Source organism: Arvicanthis niloticus, chromosome 13, assembly GCF_011762505.2.
Source record: "Arvicanthis niloticus isolate mArvNil1 chromosome 13, mArvNil1.pat.X, whole genome shotgun sequence".
In the NCBI taxonomy this organism is placed as follows: Eukaryota; Metazoa; Chordata; class Mammalia; order Rodentia; family Muridae; genus Arvicanthis; species Arvicanthis niloticus.
In genome coordinates, this window is record NC_047670.1 from 43,828,881 (window position 1) to 43,847,670 (window position 18,790).

Consider the following 18,790-nt stretch of genomic DNA (forward strand, 5'->3'; position numbering starts at 1 on the left):
TTCTTCCTGAAGGAGAAAGTGAAGAAGAAAGGGATATTAAACCTTCCTGTCCTGAGCTTGCTGCCAGCCCTGAAGCACAACACTCCAGGGAGCCTCACCTTGACTGAACAGAACTGTCTGCTCCTTTCCCAGACAGGGCACAAAGACGTCAAGCCACTTAAGTGGCAATAGTGAAGGCACACTCATAGCAGAGCTCCTGAACCCCAGACTACTTCCTTCCCACATAAAAAAAAAAAAAAAAAAAAAAAAAAAAAAAAAAAATCTAACTTCCCCTTGACCTTGTGTAGGAGGGCGTGTCCACCACAAGTCTGCAGCCTCAGCTTTTCCACAGAGCACTCAGTCCCTCTCCTCTGCCCTTCCTGGTTTTTTTCCTTCTTCCTCCCTCGGGTTGAGTCTTGAGCAGAAATGACTCAAGAAAAAAAGTCATTTGGATAAGTAAACTCACTTATGAACTGTTTACACTTAACACCTTGAAAATAAACTCACCCAATGCACGACAGATAGAATGCTTGAGAACTTTGTGTGTCCTTCATTATATTTTTTTTTCTGTATTTTCTGAGAAATTTCCAGCAGAAAAAAACCTTGCCCTCGGCTGCTCCAGTGACAAGTTCGGATGGACTGCAGATCATATGCCAGGACACTGAGGAGAGTGAACGACAGCTCTCCCACCAAGCTGTGCCACTCCCGGAAGTCACAGGGAACAGAGCATTCATGAGGGATAATTAAAACATAATCCAGCGTTGCGAGGCAAATTAAAATGTGTTCCAATCTTCAAAGTGTGTAGATCTCAGGGTTCTGCATTTGGAGCGTTTCAAAGCTTCCTGGAATCTATCTTCATTTGGTGCCCAAGCTCTGGAGAAAGATGATAAACAGGCCTGCAGCGAGACAGCCAATTAACAGGCCGGGGTTTAAAGAAAAACAGGCAAGCTTCTCCTTCACTCCTGTGCAGATGGTGCACTGTCTGGAATATGTGGGTGTGTGGTGTGGGTTTGGTATGCAATGCAATATGTATATGCATTTTGTGTGTTGTGTAGTCTATTGCATGCTGTGGTATGTGTTCTGTGAGAGAAGTGCATGGGTTTTATGTATATGGTATTTACTTTGTATATGTACCTTTGTGTATATGGTGTTTTACTATGGTATTCAAACATGATGTGGAAATGACCCTCTTGAAATCAGAGCAATTATAACTGCTCCTGTGAGATTGTAACAAGATTGTGCCCATAAAGATTCTTTTGGATGGGCAGGAAAACTGTCACGAGGTGCACTGAGCTACACAGGAGGCATATATGTCCCCATTTCTCTGCAAGAATATAGACAGTTAACAGTCAGTGGGGGGAAGGGCACTGGTCAAGTGGTATCGTTTCCCACACTCCTCACTAGTGCTTCTGTAACCCCAATAAGCCCACTGGTTCTCTGAGTTAGACTTGGCTGGAACTGTTTCTCTGTTCCATCCTCACTGTCCTATCAGGTGGCTTCTCCCAGGAAAAGTCACAAAACACGATGCTATACGGGTTTGTGTTGTATGAGGCTATCTGTATGAATGACATGAATGTGTGTAACTAGATTATAATGTTTTGTATTTTGGATGTGTGGAGCATGGTGTGTGTGGTGTGGTGTGTGTTTTCTAGTGTTCACAGGGGTTGTAGCAGGGCATATGACAGGGGTGAGGGTAACATATGTGAAGCACATCTGGGAACTTTGCAGGTGTAGTACATGACATGTATACAATCGCTGTGTGTAGTGTTTGTGGGGATGGAATAGGGGTTGTTGAGAGTGCATATATGATGTTTAATTTTGTGGTATGGGGTTAAGGGTGAATATGGACTGTATGTATTGGGTTTAGTGTGGGGTGTGGTGTGATATATGGGGTGTGAAGGTGGAGTTTTTGCATGCATTGTTGGTATAGTACAGGTGTGGTATAGGTTGGGCATGGATGATATGAGGGTACAAGGTACAATGTAGAGGTGAAATTAGTGTTGTGAAGTATCTGGAGTGGGAGCATTATACACATGTGGCTTTGTGGGGACATATATATGGTGTGGTAGAATATGTATGTGACGTGTCTGAATATGTATGCGCTGTATTTTGTACAACATGTAGTGTATGAAGTATGTGTGCTGTGCTTTGTGGTATGTATGTGGTGCATGTACACTGTGAATAAATGGTGTGTGTACAGTGTATTATGGTGAGTGAAATGTGTGTTTAGTGCATGTGTTCGCATATAGTGTGTGCACTGTTTTGTGGGGGTGTATACGTGGGGTGTGTCTCTGGTGTATACCCTATTTTATGGGATATGTGGTATGTGTATATGATATGTGTATGTGTGTGTAAATTTTTGTAGTGTATGCATATGGTAGGTGCATATGATGGATAAATTGTGAATGTATGCATAAATGGTATATGTACATGGTATGTATGTACTATGCACTGTGGGGTATGTTCATGCTGTGTAGACAGAGTGTATGTGGGAGGGTCAAAGATGTGTGTTTCTAGAAGCAGTGCTAAGGGATACCTCATTCTCTGTGTATGTCTGTGTCACTGGGCTATATGCACAGCTACATTTGTGTGAAGTCACACTGGTGATCCAGATGGACAGATGATACAAAGGTCAGATCAAGGACCTATGTCTTATATGAATCAAACTTGCTTACAGTGGCTACCCAGATCTTACCTGGTACACCATGGAGAGGTGGAGGAGACTAAGTGGCCCTAATTGACTGTTTGAGGGTTTGATTCGAACTGAGCTGTCTGAGAAGGAGCTTCCTCATTGATATCCACAGACATAGAAAGCATCAAAACATCACCCTGCCTTGGATCCTTCCTACTCCTCTGCTCATCCGTCTGGCCTTCGACATTCAATGATCTGTAACTTGCTGGTGGAGACTGGCTCCCTCTTCCATCCCCACATGGATAGAGGCATTTGGTGTTCAATCAGTAGTTCATTCCAGAAGCCTACGTCTCAGTGCCTGGCATACAGAAAGTGGCAGGAAAGAACAGTGAAATTTGGCCCCAGACACTCTAAAGTGTCAGCATAGCTATATGATATGGGCATGCTGTGTAACTTCTTCATGCTCCAGTTTCTTTCAAAGAAGCAAACCTTCTGAGAATTAGACTCGTTATAAAAAGGGATAGTTTGACTCTACAATCATTTAGGCAATGGAGACCTGCAGCCAAAAACTCAACAGTGCTGAGGGCAGGGATCTCCCCAGACACACACACCTACCACCACCACCAAGTAACACAGCCTGTGACTCCTTGCTAAGAACCTAGGAAACCAGAATTCTGGCTCCTCCGGATAAATGTGTGTTATATTAGTGAATTCTGGCTCCTCCGGATAAATGTGTGTTATATTAGTGAATTCTGGCTCCTCCGGATAAATGTGTGTTATATTAGTGAATTTGAGATCTTAGAAGTATGCTGTCTCAGAAACTCCTCTTGTCCAACCTTCTATCACCCACCCCATCCCCCCACCCTGTCTCAGAAAACCAAGCACAACATCTTTCAGATCTATAAGGCTCTCTGAACTGCTCAGCAGCTCTCCACCAGAGTCTCTAATGTCTCAGGAACATGTCTTGTGAATCGCTCTACCTGTCCTTGTACCCCTGACTCACTGGTCTGGGTTTCAGCCCATGTCCTTGCTCCAGGCAGGCTGTGGTGAGATGCCTCCCGGGGAATGGAATCCTGACTACTCTGAGTACATTCCGACTACACTTCTTCCCAGTTGCTTTCTCTCCACTTTCTGGTCCAGAGCACTTACAATCCAACACTTTTTTTTTTCATTGCTTGCTTGCTTGTAGCTCCAGGTTGTGAGCTCTCTGAGGCTTTCACAGGAGAATGTTTCTTGGAGCAGTGGGGCTTCCATAGCTGTGCATGAACCGAGTGGATGAATGATAAATGCCAAGCCATACCCAGCAGATGGCTCTCAGGAACAGGATAGCATTGCTCTGGAAGGTGGCCCAGGGAACTCAGAGAGGATCCCAAACAGGATCACTCAGCCTGCAGAAAAAAAAAAACACTGTGTCCTCATACTGAGAGGAATTTGTTCTAGACCAGGATGGAAGATGGCTTTATCTGCATAGTCTTTGTTGCTGACCGTGTGAGGTCTTCATGAACTGCTTGTGAAGTTATACAGCAACAAGCATTTGGAAGGAAACTATCGTAATTTGGCAGGATGGGTTCCATGTGATGGTGCTGTAGCAATCACGGGAGTCAAACTGGGATGATGGAGAATGTGTGATGGGGAGAATGCTAAGATTGTTTCTAGCAGAGAAATAATACAAGTAAGTGCCTGGTCAATGCTGAGCCCCTGAGAGCCTCACAAGGGGACCCAAGGACCACTTAGCTAGAAGTCAGCCTGGGTGGAACCCTCTCATATGATTTGTGTCAATCCTACCCAGACCAGCCTATGAAGACACAAGAAATTGGTGACAAAGTGCAAACTCACAAATCTATACACTGCTTCCCAGTTTCCCTCATCAGGGAAGTTGGAACATGAAACAAACCCCACTGTGTCCAGAAAGAAAGGCAGTCTTTCCATCCTGGTCTAGAACAAATTCCTCTCACTATGAGGACACAGTGTTTTCTTCTCCAGGCTGAGTGATCCTGTTCAGGATCCTCTCTGAGTCCATCTTACGTCATGGGGTTAGGAGGAACAGTAGCTGGAGGTGAATGGACAGATTAGGACTTTCTGCATGCATGGCCAGTTCAGTACTTCTTGACATGCGAAGAGACTCTGAGTTCCACATTTCCTAGATTTTCATAGGAATCCTCCCATGCTCCCCTCCCTTTTTTCCCATCTCCTTCCTGCTGAGCTCTCTTTTCCACTTGGGCATGGGGTGGTTCTTTTCTTATCATTCTTCTGCACTGAACTCTTGCCAGCCTCAGGTTTTGTGCATGCCATGTCCTTCATCCAGTTCGATTCTGAACTACCACTTCAAGGAGATGTCTTTGGACTACTTGATATCCTGAGAAGGCTTCACCTCACTCTCCGGGACAAGTTCTGCTCCTTTTTCGCACCCCCATTGCTCCTCATACCTTTATGTAACACTTGGCTTTGCCATTTCCCAGTAATTCATCTGCCCTGAACATCTGGGAGATAGAATGAGAGTTGGATGGAGGTGTATCTCCTGCGTATGCTGAAGAATCAGGACAGAAGGGGTTCTTGGTAAATCCTGCAAGGGATTGTGTGCCTGTCTGAATAGGAGGATATTCCAAGCACATACTCTGGGAGCAGGCAATGCCTTACCTCCAGAAAACCACTACTGCACAGCTAAGAAAGGACAAGGTCCAAGTCCTTTGTGCTGAGTTTGTTTATGGTGCCAGAGACAGGAAAGAGATAGCCCTAGGAGACCAGAGTCAGGAAAGGTTCCCAGGACAAAGGCTTTGTTGTGGTGTGGGACACCTGACTGTGGGTCAAACATTGGAGGTTTGAGTTGAATCTTCAGCCTGGATCATGATTCACAGCAATGGGACCCAGAGGTTGAGAACATCTATTGATGAGCACCAGGGATGAACTAACTGCGCTCAGGGCAGCAACACAGGGCCCAGAACTTAGTATATTTCTCCACTCTTTCCAGGCTGAACCAAATAGAGCTCCCATCCCTGGCTGGGGCTGAAAGAATTAATTGCATTTTGCAAGCTCAAGGAAGATCATCCAACTTAATTAAGATTGGCCCATCAAGGGAACATCCATCAGGGGCTGGTGCAGCAGGGAGGGAGGGAAGCTTAGCAGGGCGAGAGAAAGGAAACACCGTGAGGAGAAGCTGCTGTACAGAAGAAGAATCCTTCATAGAAGGGTGTCCAGGAGGGGCACAAACCCCTATATCTGTGACCAGGAGGAACAGGGAACAGGGCTGCTTGATCCACCGCAGTCGGTGCCTCCGCCTCACCTTGCTTTAATCACTCAACCCTTTTAATGTTCCAGCACTTTGATTACAGGATATTCCCCCTTCTAACACTACCCTGTTTTCCTCAGAGCACCATTAAAGGAATTAGAAGCCACTAAAGCAGACATGACTGACACATTCAGAATAAAAAAAAAAAAAAAAAAAAAAAAAAAAAAAAAAAAAAAAAAAAAAAAAACGAGTCATCAGGATGTCTAGATACCCTACTTTCCTTCTTCAAGTAGGAAATGGAGACCTAGACATAAGAGGAACCCTCAGGGGTCTGGGGTAGCTCCAAAGTACAACTCTTCTCTCTGAGCCATCAAGCGGGGAGGACTGGCATCTTCAACCAATGGAACCAATGGGCTCCTGTTGAAAGGGACGTGTGTCAAAACTGAGTTAGATTTTTGACAGTGAAAGTGCGTGGCTGTTGGAAATAAATATAAAACACGAATATATTTGCAGTTTTTATCACTCTGACCCTGCAGACCCAAGTGTCTAGGACAGGGTCAATAAACTATTATCTGTGGGCCAAAGTTGGGCCATCTCCAACTTTTATAAATAAAGTTGGATTGGAATGCAATTGAGCTTATTCATTTATACAGCTGCTTTCATGGCAAAGCGGCAGAGGGGCGTGGTTACAGTGGAGACGGTGTTGATTATAGAATTTAATGTCTGTCTAGCTCTTTACAGAAAAGTATTTGTTGACCTCTATAGGACTGCAATGGCCCATGATTCATCAGGAGTCCTCCCAGGTCTAGAAGACCCAAAATACTATCTAAGAGCAGACCATTTAGATACATGTCAAATAGTGAGCATACATTCTATATATGGCTACAGCCTACATACTAGTTGTCAAGTTTTTCAGGACTGTTATACTTAGTCATTGCCTTAGCCCTGCAGAGTGAGAGCACTCTCATTTCTGAGCGAGCTAACTGAAGGTCTTGGTAAAGGAAGACATCTCAGGCTCCACAGCTGTAACGTGTGAAGAGAAACTCAGTCCTGAGAAGACACTTTAGGGTCCCTTATGGCCCATAGCATAATTGGGGAAAGGATTCAAGACTTCTGGCTTGGATTCTCAGTCTATCTCACTAGAATGACTTTTGGTTCTCACAGTGGGATTCATTAAGCATGTGTTCTGAGTCATATGAGGCCCTAGAAAGATCTGAGCTCTTACCTCCATCTGTATAATAATGACCACAAACGCCTGAGTGCCTCCATTTTCCAGAGGAAGACACTGATGCTCAGGCAACAAATGGCACATGTCCCAGGGCTTACTGCCAGGAAAGCTGCAGCAGGGATGCAGGGCTTCCTGGATTCCAAGTCCTTTTCTTATACACCAGGCTGCGGGGTGAAATGGAGCTGCCCTCAGCTAGCTAGCTAGCTCTCTCTCTCTCTCTCTCTCTCTCTCTCTCTCTCTCTCTCTCTCTCTCTCTCTCTCTCTCTCTCTCTCTCCCCCCCCCCCCAGGACACTCAAGAGGTCCTCTACACTAGTAGTCTACAGACACCAGCCTGGACCAACCAGGGGAATCCTAGCTCCCCCTACTAGTGGTTCATTGCCTCAGACAATGGCCTGCCTCCTGTTCAGTTCTGTCTCCCTTTGACCACATCCCTCTCCAGGTTGCACCTTCAGATGCTAGTGGAGTGTGAGAGGGGAGCCGGAACTGGACACACTAGTGTGAACAACGTTGCTCATTGCTTGTTTCACAATTGCCACAATGCATGTGCTCTGCAACTGGAAAGTGAGTGGCCTGACTAGGAGGAAACACATGCAGATTCAACAAATAGTCTCACTGCCAGTCTTATGTACAGGAAGAAAACTAAGCAGCTTAAGGCTTGCCTGAAGCTGTACATCTTCAAATCAAAGATCCTTAACTTAGGGGCCAGCAACCCTAGGAATCACAGCATCATTTGCATGGATGTAAATTTTCTTGGGAGTAGGTGTTAGAATTTCTTCTAGGCCCCACCCGACAGTTACCTAGCAACAGCCAGTGGAGCCTGGCTTGCTATAAAAGGACTGTTTGGCCTCTCTCTGGCCCACCACCCCCCTCTCTGGCCAATCTCTCTGTCCTTCTTTTTCCTTTCTCTTTCTCTGCCTCTACTCCCTTCTCATGCCCCCAAATAAACTTCATTTTATACAGGATCCATCCTATGGCTGGTACTTCAGTGAGGGGGGATGCCTCAGCATGGGTCCCCTAAGGCACCCCCTCCCACCACATCATACCATGTTTTACAGAACATATCAGTAGGTCTTTGCCTTTCATCAGGACTTCCAAGGAACTCAATCATTGTTCAAGTGTGTGAGGGGAACTCTTGGCAGCACATTGGCTTCCACAAGTGGGGTGTTCTCCCCTCCTATCAGCCTGTAACATCCTCCAGGGATAAGAGAAGGAGGTCTGGGGTTGAGTAGAAACTTTACCTTTTTCTCAACCAGAGTCCTATATGACCTCCAGAGGGGTCAAGCATTGTCTAGGTGAACTGAATGTAGACAAGAGAATACACGATGGGTTCTGTTCATCTTTCTGTCCAGCCTCCCATATAGACAAGGTCAGTGCTAATTGGGCTGGGTGCAAGTTGGAGGCATTTAACACTTTCCTCACCCAAGGTTTCTGGTTCACAGCCATATGAGTTCACCTATCTTAAATTAATTTCACCAAATATGTCCAGTTCTAGAGTGTAGATATAATCACTAAACAGTCAGACCATTTGGAGTGTCCACCTCTGTGAGCCGAACAAAGGTCTTCTGACCAACACATGATCAGCTCTTATGAAAACCTAGCACAGGGGGTGGGGTGGGAAGGTCACCTTAGGTTTGCAAATATTTCAATAAAATTATTGCTCACTGCAAAGGCACTTTGGGGGTGAGTTGTAACATCTTGGAGGGCCAGGAACAGACATCCAGATCAACACTATCCTCAGCTATAGATGCTTTCCTTCTGCAGGCCACGGAGGCTCCTGATGCCCAACTTACACTAACAGGAGAATGGCTATATCTCTGTGGAGGTCCAGAGTGGGAGGAGCTAGCTGGTCCTTACTGCAGGAGGGGCTTCATAAGGCCTCTTTCTGAGTCTCTCCTGTCCTATTCTAACAGTAGGTGGTAGTGAGGTCAGCAGCAGCAAGAACTAAAAGCAACAAGATGACATGGCAGGGACAAGCATTACCCAAACCCTCACTGGGGTGCACAGCTCTCAATGGAAGCACCTCATCATGGGATGTGTCCCATTTTCTGAGCCTGTTCATACACATATACCACAGATAGCTCCAACATTCCACACTTTGATGTGGTGCATCTATTCACATTGCCTTTCATCTCTCTCTCTCTCTCTTTCTCTCTCTCTCTCTCTCTCTCTCTCTCTCTCTCTCTCTCTGTGTGTGTGTCTGTCTGTCTGTCTGTCTGTCTGTCTGTCTCTCTTCCTCACTTTACCCCATGTGCACGTATGTCCATGTTGGGGGTAACTTGATGAACTCTGCATGTCTCCCATCTCTGCAACTGGTTTGGTAGTGTGATGTGCTCACTGCTGTGACTGCATTCCAGGACTTGAAGTGCTGACCAAATGATGGTATTAGAAGGTGGTGATGAACTCACAAAACCTGGGCCTACATGGACAGGGAGGGTCAGTGTTCTCTAGAAAAGCCATGAAAGGAGCCTATTCATCCTCCCAGCAAGTATACAATTTGAAGGCACTACCTGGGAAAGTAGGGCCCGTCATCAAAAGTGTTAGCTTTCTGTCACTGTAACCCAAGATAAGAACTCGGAGAGGTTTATCTGCCTACCAGCCCTGGGGTCCCAACATCTGATCAATTGACCCAAGGCTCCATGTCTGTGGTGTGGCAGCAAGCACATCAAATGCAGAGCAAAGGAAAACTGTGTATGTCATGGCTGGGGAGAAAATCAGAAAGCGAGGAATGGGCTGCATAGTTTCATCACCAGGAGCCCCTTGCTGGGTGGTCCACCCCTTGCCACCCCCCTTGGGGCAGGGCTATCTGTGACCTACAGATCTGACTGAGAACACCTAGGAGAGAAGTATAGATGCAAATATCATGACCAAGATCTGGGTGGCAATTGGTACTGTCCTCTACCGAGTTCCCCAGGGGACTCTGGTCTGGCACAAGCTCCGTTGTCCCCCTACACCTTGCTCTCCCCTTTTGTCTGCTTTGTTGTAGTTAACACGCCAAGCTGTCATTGCCTTCTTAGACTGAGGAAAGTGTAACCACAGTTATCTACCACAAGCCATCGAAGCATTAAATACTGCAGGAATGGGGACAGTGATTGATTAGCTAAGAAAGGGGCTGGGTTGACTTCAAAATAATTTACCTGGAAAATTTTGAGGGACATGGTAAGCTAAGGCCCCTCACCAACCCATCTCCCCCCCCCCCTTTTTTTTCTTCTCCAGTAAAATATTAGCCTACTGGATTGATTCTCAAAGACTTCCCTGTAGGACCTAAAATTATAACCACTGGGAAGAGATTGATGTAGCCCCAGGGTGCTTTCAGGGACAGCAGGGACAATTCACTGGGAAACTTTCAAAGGGACATAGCAGGGAGAGAGCTTAGCACCACGTGGTCTTTTTGCTCAGGCCTTGAAAGACAGATCCAAAGAGCAAGGAGAAACTCATCAGTGACAAAAGCTAATGAATTTTAAATAGCTAGTACAAGAAAAATTAATTTGCTAAATTAGTCTTGTAGATACAGGTTTTAAAAAAAAACGAGTCACTGTCACCTGAAAAGCATGAGACACAGATCAGCGCAGCTCCGTCATCAACCAGGTGGATGATCACACCCACAGCTAAGCACTACCCTGAGGGGCCAGAGTTATCCTCTGCTCAGCACTTGCTGAGTTCATGGGGCATCCCTCAGTGGGTCTCCCCTGCACTTATTTTTTACATAGTTTTTTGAAATTAGAATCTAATTACATAATTAGATTCTTTTCCTCTCTCCAACATTTCTCCCAGTATACCTACCTCACTTGCTCGTTTTCAAATTCCTCCTCCCTGTCCCTGTCTTTAACTGTGTTGGTCGGTGGTGGTGGCATGCGTGCTTGCTTGCATGCATGATGTGTGTGTGTGTTCCATAATATGCAAATCTAACCTACTCAGTACAAACAATGATGCTCGTATGTCTCTGATTTGGGGGCTGACCATTTATTATCAGATAACCAATTAGAGAGCTCGTCCCTGGAGACTACTTTTCCTGCTCTCATTGTTTTTTTGCACACCACATAAGCACACCCACTCTTCCCTGTGCCACTGTGAGGACTGGCCTTAGGACAGTGAACATCTCGTAGGCTGGTGTGCAACAAAAGCGGTGTGCCTCAGGACACATGCTAGTTCATCACGCCAGGCACCAATGAGAGAGTGAAAGGCTTTGTCCAAACAAAGTTGCATGCCTGTTGAAAAGAGGATTTGTGTCATTTCTGTCTGGCTCGAGGACCTGCTATTCTGTGCCTGGAAATCAAGTCCTGGCTGCAGAGGGACAGACAGTGCAGATGATGTCAAAGAGCTAACGGCTTCCAGGCCAACCCAACACTACATTGTGCCTGCAGCCCAGCCCCAGGTACACAGACACTCTTGGCTGACTTGCTTGTCTGAATTCAGACTGGCGCTGGGCCTCTCTTCTTCCTCTGGCTTTTGTTCACCAAAGTCACATGCCTGCTGAAAAGGAGAACTGGGCCGTTTCAGATCCATGTAGCAGATCCAGATTCTGCATACGTTAATTTCTTGATGATAGCATTTCCTCTCACTAAAGTTCTACTGCTGGCCCCAGTTCACTGGGGGCACAGCTGTGTCACTGGCATTGATCTGAGCCATGCACCATGGAAACATCTGTGCTCTGACCTTACAGGGACACAGGTAATGGGCAGACAGAAGGCCGTAACACATGAAATTCTGGCCAAGCAAACACCTAATGGAAAAGAAAGCCCAAAGGCAGAGCCTATTGTGCCTTTCCCAGTTATTTATCTGACATAAAATACTAGTTGGGCTTTTAAAAATCCACCTAACACATCCATGGTTATGAGGAGGTCCCAAGGGAAAAGCAGGAACAAGCCATATTTTATTATTGCTGGAATGTTCCATCTGTCTTAGAAAATCAGTCTAGGAAAGAAGCTGTGAGTCACCAGCCTTTCTACCCCATTCTGGGTGTCCACAAGGATATGACAGCCAGGAACAGCAGGCCCTCGGTGCTTCTACCTGGCCAGAGCTTCGAAATAAGTCTGTTTGGAGTAGGGGGTACCTCCTGCAGCATAGGAGCACCTCCTGGTATACACACAGACACACACGCACGAACGCACACACATGCACGCATGCATGCACACGCACACACACAGATACACACATGCACATACACATGTGCTCACACACAGACAAACAGACATGCATATACACACACATGCACACGTGCGCACATGGGGGGAGAGAGACAGACACACACATACACACAGAGACAGACAGACAGACAGACACACACACACCTCATCAATCCCTTTCTAGGGAAGAGCTGAAGAAAATGAGTTTCCTTCCATCCCTAGAAATACAAACAGCAAGGATGCCTACCATGTGGGCTAAGGTCTCTGCCTTGGTCAAAGCCTCTCAAAATTCAGACACCCAAGTCTGTCCATAATCAGAGAACTTGGCAATCATACTGAGTCAGATGGAACTGAATTGGTGAGGAGGGAACTTTAGCAACTTGCTGAGGAAACTTGGATGAGGGTGACAGAGCCTGCCTGGAGACAGATTCTCTGCTCACACTTTGGACACTGGCTGCATCTACAGACACTCGTTGAGACAGGGATCTCCTCAGAATGCTGGCTGACCCTCTCACCTCAGTCTATTAAATGGCCACCACCAGTCAAGGGCTCTGGAATAAATATAATCCCAGTCTCTTCACAACCCCACCCCTTGTGGAGTTGGCTTATGGATAATCCTTCCCACCTTCCCTTTGCAGCCACCCCTACTCTAGAGCAAAGCAGAAATTGTCCTCATCCACTGTCCAGCATACACTGGACATAATACCTATAGCAAAGCCCATGATCCTTCCAAAGGCCACTGGTGCAAACTAACTCATGCAAGCAGAGAACCCTTTGCTCCTCTGGGGACAGCAGATTCTCTCATTTTCTCTGTGTCAAGTCTTTGCCTGGCTTCTTGATGAAGTGTTCTCCCACAAGTGCTGGAAGGTCCTGCAGGGTAAGGTGAGGGGTAACCAGGATACTGACAAAAAGTACCATTGTCTATGTGTTGGTCTCTGCACCCTTGCACATAGCTCTGCTGGGAGACGGGGACTTCAGTGGAGGAAGTATAAATTGTCCCTAAGAAGGACAAGGAACAGGCACAGATGCTTTTATTTCCTCCACCTCCCTGAACAGGGGGTGAAAGAGAAAACACATTTATTTTTAAAGCAAAAAGAATTCCAAGCTGGGCCCTTGTGATAGAGGACTGTGGGTCACTCATTTGTTCCCAGTGTCCCTACACTGAGGAGGGCGGGGCTCGGTGGAGAATGGTTGGATGGCCCTGCCCACCCTACCCAGTGGTTAACTCAAAAGACATAAGGCCACTTGCTGTGTGATGTCTGTCTCCCTCTCACAGACAGCACAGTGGGCCCGGCGGAGGATGAGCACCAGGGGTGGGGCTTGGGGACAGAAAGGGCTGGGTTGTAATCAAAGAAGATGCTGGTGGGGCTGAGGAGACACTGGATCTTGAAGCAAGGAAGGGGTAGGGCAGGAGAGCTGATGGAAAGGTCTTCTGGAAACAGAGGGTCCTGGGTCAGGGTGTGATTTGTACTGAGGTGTTCTGTATTGCTGGTGAAGTGCTGGCTTTGACCACACAAAGGACACTACAGAGGACACTATCTGGGCCAGTAGACAAGAAGACCAAGGATAGGCCTGGTGGGTTAGGTGATCTCCAGGCCCACAAAGGCTGGCTGCCACAGGAGGCAGGGGTTCTCTAGAGTTCTGGGGCCGGCTGCTCCCCAACCTGCTCCTCCATGGGCTGTACAGCCTCTTGCACATACACGATGAACTCTGAGGCCTCCCCACCCTGTGTGTACACTGTCACCGTCTCGATGCCCTCCACGTCATCAGAGGACACCACCAGATGGTGCTGCTCGGCCAGCTCCACAGAGGCCTGCTGCAGAGTCTCCTGGATCATGACTGTGTGGTTGGAACTGGGCTCCTCATCGGTGACCTAGGAGGGAAATCGAAAGGTGACATAGGTTCAGCAAGAACGTCAACATCACAAGTGTGGCATTGGGAGCTGCACACATTCCTCTCATCAGTGCTTCACTGTCTCACCCCTTTTCACGGAAGAGGGGAGTGAGACTTCTTGACACAGAGTGACAAGGTCAGGCCTTTCCCATGTTTCAAATGGAAGAGTCCACACCCCAAATGCAAACTCTCATCCTGACACTAAGCTGCCTCATCTGACTTCTACAAGGTGTGGACTCACAAAGCATGAGGGTTAGAAGGGACCATGGGGTTAGGAAATGCAGAAGCATACAGTATAGAGTAGGAGGCTCCTAAAGATATGTAGCTGGCCCATTTGATACTGCTACAGTGGCTAGGTTCTTCCTGGTTTGTTTTTTACTACTCTGGGAGTCTCACTTCAAATGCTACAGTCCCCAGGGGCTGTCCATCAATGCGGGTGCCTGGCAATTCTTTGGAAGCCTACCAATAGATACATGCTGCCACAGTGCTGGGCAGGGGTGGTCAGGGAACACTGACAGTGGAGAAAACCAGCTGATTTTAATAGCCAGGACTCTCTTGACTACTTGGAGACTGCAGAGTCCAGGTGAGGCCAAACTCCTACCAATGGTAAGGTGTCAAGTCCCTGACAATCAATCAGCTCTGGGCTGTTTGTAATTTGTAATAATAACCATCTTTAACCAGAGAAAAGGAATAGGAGGCAAATTTATGAAGACCTGAGAACCTAGATTGCAAAACTAAGGGATGGGCTGAAAAAAAAAAAAAAAAAAAAAAAAAGACAAGGTGCTGGTGGGCAGGCCCACTGGTCCACAGGGGATGTTGGAGTAGCTATCCTTTCAGGGTCTGAGTGACAAGGGTGACATTCTCTGGGATGCACTAAATAAATATGAATGTCAGCTCCAGCACTTCTAGGAAGCCTGGGCAAGATGCTCTATAACACCTCCCCTTCTTCCCCCCAGTGAAAGAAGGACCAGCATGCCACCTTAGAAGAGCACAAGTAAGTATCTAATGTTGGTTAGATGATGATCTACCAGGCTCCAGGTACTGGGATGGGTAATAGCAAGAGAAGGAGATGAGAATTGACAGGGTGGTTCAAAATAAATCATGACCACACCACAGAAGACTTCTGGGTCCCATGCAGACTCTTCTCCTGGCTAGTGACTGACAGCATAAGAGTAGCTCTCTACTCCCTGCCCTGCCCACTCATGGCTCTCTAGCTTGGAGGGTCTCACCTCAGGCCCATATGGACTGAAGTGGTCTGAGGAGGTTCAGCTCATAGAGACTGGGGAGAGGGGGGAGACAGCTGTGGGTGGAATCAGGGCATCCTGATGCTAGATGCTAAAAGGAGATTGAGACAGAGAGAATTCAGAAGCTGCAAAGCTATTCTGAGAGAAAACTGCTAACTTATGTAGCCATTTCCTTATTTATAAACCAAAACATTTATTTTCTTTCTTTTACGGTTCATTTCCATTTCATTTATCTGGGAAGATGCACTAGAACCAAGGCTGTGGAGGTCAATTCTGTTTTCTTTCCATTTGAAAGACAGTAGTACCTAACCAGAGATTGGGATGCTGCCAGCCTCCTCCTTCACCTGTTGGTAAACTATACGGAGGAAATGGGGGTGGATGATAAACATGGAGGTCCTCAGGAAACATGTGCAAAAAATACAGCACACTCTAGGTAAGTGTGGTGGTATCATGTGGTGAGCAGAAGGTGAGAGACACAATGAGTTCATGTGATAACACAGGGCTGTACTCATTACGGCAGGGTGAAGGCTGCAGAGAAGGGCAGACGAGGTTTAAAGCAATGTTTGCAATGAGCTCTTCAGATCTAAGCGCCTCAGCAGTTCACACACAGACGGAGCCTTTATTTCACAAAGCAAAGCAGACGATTCTGAGAAGTCCGGCGGGCCTCTGCCCATCTACGCTTGCTCTCTTACCATCCTGCCGAACATTTCTGTCTATTTTGTCTGCTATTTTTTTCTAGGTGCTGAAGTCCATTTAAGAGAATCCTTTCTCCATTTGTTTCTTGTTTTCAGTTTCTAGCCCCAGGTTGGTCTTGTCAGCAAACGTGTAGTACATTCATCCACTGATTCTTACGCATGGAACATCATGATTGGTCATCAGAAAAGTGTACAGATGATGTTAACTGTGCATTTCACTGTGCTTCACCTAGCGTAAGCATGTGTTAGGTTAACACAGGTCAAGCTAACCTGTGGTCCAACTGCTGCCTATGGGTGCACCTCCTCCACATACTGAGGAGCTCCACAGGGAGGATGAGCCAGAGGCAAGAGGCTGCTTTACAGAGGGGCTTATGAGCCTTTGAAATATGTGCTCCTCAAGCGTTCTAAGTGTCCCCTGCTCATTCTGCTTTTCTGCCATTTGTGTAAGCATGCAGTGCCTGCCCTGCTCCCACAGAAGTTAATAGTAGTTTACTGAACACTCCCTCACGCCTCACTGCAATTCCTCACACATAATACCTGTTCTCTCTTCCCAAATGGCATCAGAAACCCCTAAGGGTCCAGTGACTCAACTAAGGTCGTGTAGCTCACAAGTAGCAAAATCTGGACCTTGTGCGCATGAGCGACATCTAGAGCTCTTTCTTCCTTAGCTGGCGAGTGTGGCAGTGACTAACAGTATCACATGTCACGGATTGATAGGGTAGAATTATTGCTCTTTTGCCATCCGAGGCAGACAAAGGTTGGCTTGTACAGCTCTAAGCATTCTCTTTGTTCAAAATGATCACTCTAGCAGTTTAATCTATTAGCACAGGCTTAAAATTGTTCTCCACAGCAGAAATAATATGGCTTTCACAGTGTCATTACCCCCTGAGACAGATACTCCATCTCCCCCAATGCTGTATCTAACATGTCTTTCAGCTAAATTATTAGCAGCACAGATAGCTTAATAGAAAACCTTAATCCATGGGACTGCATAAATTATTCACTACATCAGGTCCTGTGGCCAGCGCTTCTGCCTACCTCAAACGTTCTAGAATCAGGATTGATTCTAACTTTGCTAGTGACCTACCCTTGCCAGATCTATTGCTGTTGGAGAGCAGCTACCTGTGGGGACCCTGTTTCCTCACCTTCATCTGCTCTGCAGCATGAGTGGATATTTTGCGATGCCATGTCATCCAGGGGCTCACAATCACTCCACTATTTCCATATTCCTCACCTATCCTTCCTTCTCACCCTTTTTTTCAGTTCCCCTATCCACTATCTATATAAAATCTGTCCCCAGGAGGTTAAATCCTCTCCTTCCCAACCTTCAAGAAAGTCTGGGATATCCCTCTTGCTTACAGACCCTCAAGGAAGATGCAGCCTTGTGTCAACTTCAATGGCCTTTATGACCCTGCCATTGGTTTTGTGTGACAGTCCACTTTCAAGTTTTCCAAGTAGACTAAAGCATCTGGTGGGAACAGCAATACTTGTTGTGCAGATGCCAGCTTCAGCATCAGTGTTTACCCTACCAATCATTCCCCACAGATGTTAGCACCCATGCCTCACAGAGTGTGGGGCTCAGGGAAGATGAGAAGCTGCCTGCAAGGCCGTATTTCCCAGAGCCATAGACGGTCCAGTACAGGATAAGGCCACACCCAGGTTCATATGTTTCTGGTGGACATGAGATTCAGGTAATTACTCCAACCCAGGTCTGTGCCAAAAGGGCATCAGGTGGTGGGACCACCGTACAGCCTCTTCCCTAGTCTCTCATCAGTTTCTTGGGCTGGATCTCATTTTACTATCTGTTTAATAAGAATACACTGAAAGACTCCTCTGCCAAAGTGTTTCATGTCTCAGAAAAAAAAAGATGCCCACAGTCATACCTCAAGGACCAACAGCACAGTCCCCAGGACTGGGCACAATCTACATTGTATCCTCAGCACCCAACACTGGCCAGGAGAAATATATGAGTTTCTTGTCCTGCAGAAAGACCACAGAAAAGAGGTGGTCCATTGGAAGCCTGCAGGAAGTACTTCTTCCTCTTGGCAGCTCTTGACCTTCAGTTCACATCCCTCCACACCTTCAGGGTCTCAACCTGAGCACATGTTTTTCTGTTTGAGACTACACCAACTACCACCTCCTGGGGCACCAAAACAGCCCAGAGACACAGTCAAAGATATAGACATATGGCAAACAAAGAAAATCAACGGAAGGAAAAGCTGTAGTTCGTGGCTGAATCCCAGCCCAGCAGCGGCGATGAGGAAAGGAGAAAACATTCTCACTAGCTGGCATGGATAGGAACACTCTTTAAAGCCACCAAGGACCACAAAAAGCAGGACACATCTGCAGTATACCTTCACCCAGAGCTCTCCAAACAGTGTGCAAATAACTCCTTGGCACCAGATCTTGCACACCTGTGCTCATGGCCACATCGCCATCAGCATCATCTACTAAAGTAAGTTTGAGCTCAGTCCCAACGGGGCATTGGAACTGCTGGGCTTCATACAGGGAAAGTTGGACCCAGCATGGCACATTAAAGGAAGATGAAAAAAATATTTCAGCTGGCCAATAATGAAAAGAAACCAGAAGGGCAGAGTGGAGAGGTATTGTCTTATCGTATACTTCGTTTATATCTCTGAATAAATAGAACCAGCAGTACCCTACTAGTACATGCTGCCCTCAGGCCCAAGCATTAGGGTCACTGAAGACTTGCAAAAAGACAAGTGGATTCAATGCAGGGATCAAGGATCTTAGGTAAAGGGTCTTATC

The 18,790-nt window shown here is 46.7% G+C and overlaps 1 protein-coding gene and 1 long non-coding RNA gene across 4 annotated transcripts in view; both read right to left on the reverse strand.

Annotated features, from left to right (window-relative positions):
- Positions 1-253: 253 nt before the first annotated feature.
- LOC143434094 (uncharacterized) lies at positions 254-5,988 on the reverse strand. The gene is made up of 3 exons (XR_013103319.1): positions 3,761-5,988; positions 2,675-2,969; positions 254-852 (listed from the first exon to the last, which is right to left on the reverse strand). It is a non-coding gene; the product is annotated as an uncharacterized LOC143434094 (long non-coding RNA).
- Positions 5,989-13,615: 7,627 nt separating this feature from the next.
- Positions 13,616-18,790, reverse strand: part of Zfat (zinc finger and AT-hook domain containing) — a 179,050-nt gene continuing 173,875 nt past the window's right edge. For all 3 annotated transcript variants that reach the window (XM_034517182.2, XM_076911435.1, XM_076911436.1), the window contains exon 16: positions 13,616-14,062. In XM_034517182.2, coding sequence (XP_034373073.1) covers positions 13,823-14,062 — 240 coding nt within the window. In that variant the 3' untranslated portion in view covers positions 13,616-13,822. The remainder of the gene's footprint in view (positions 14,063-18,790) is intronic.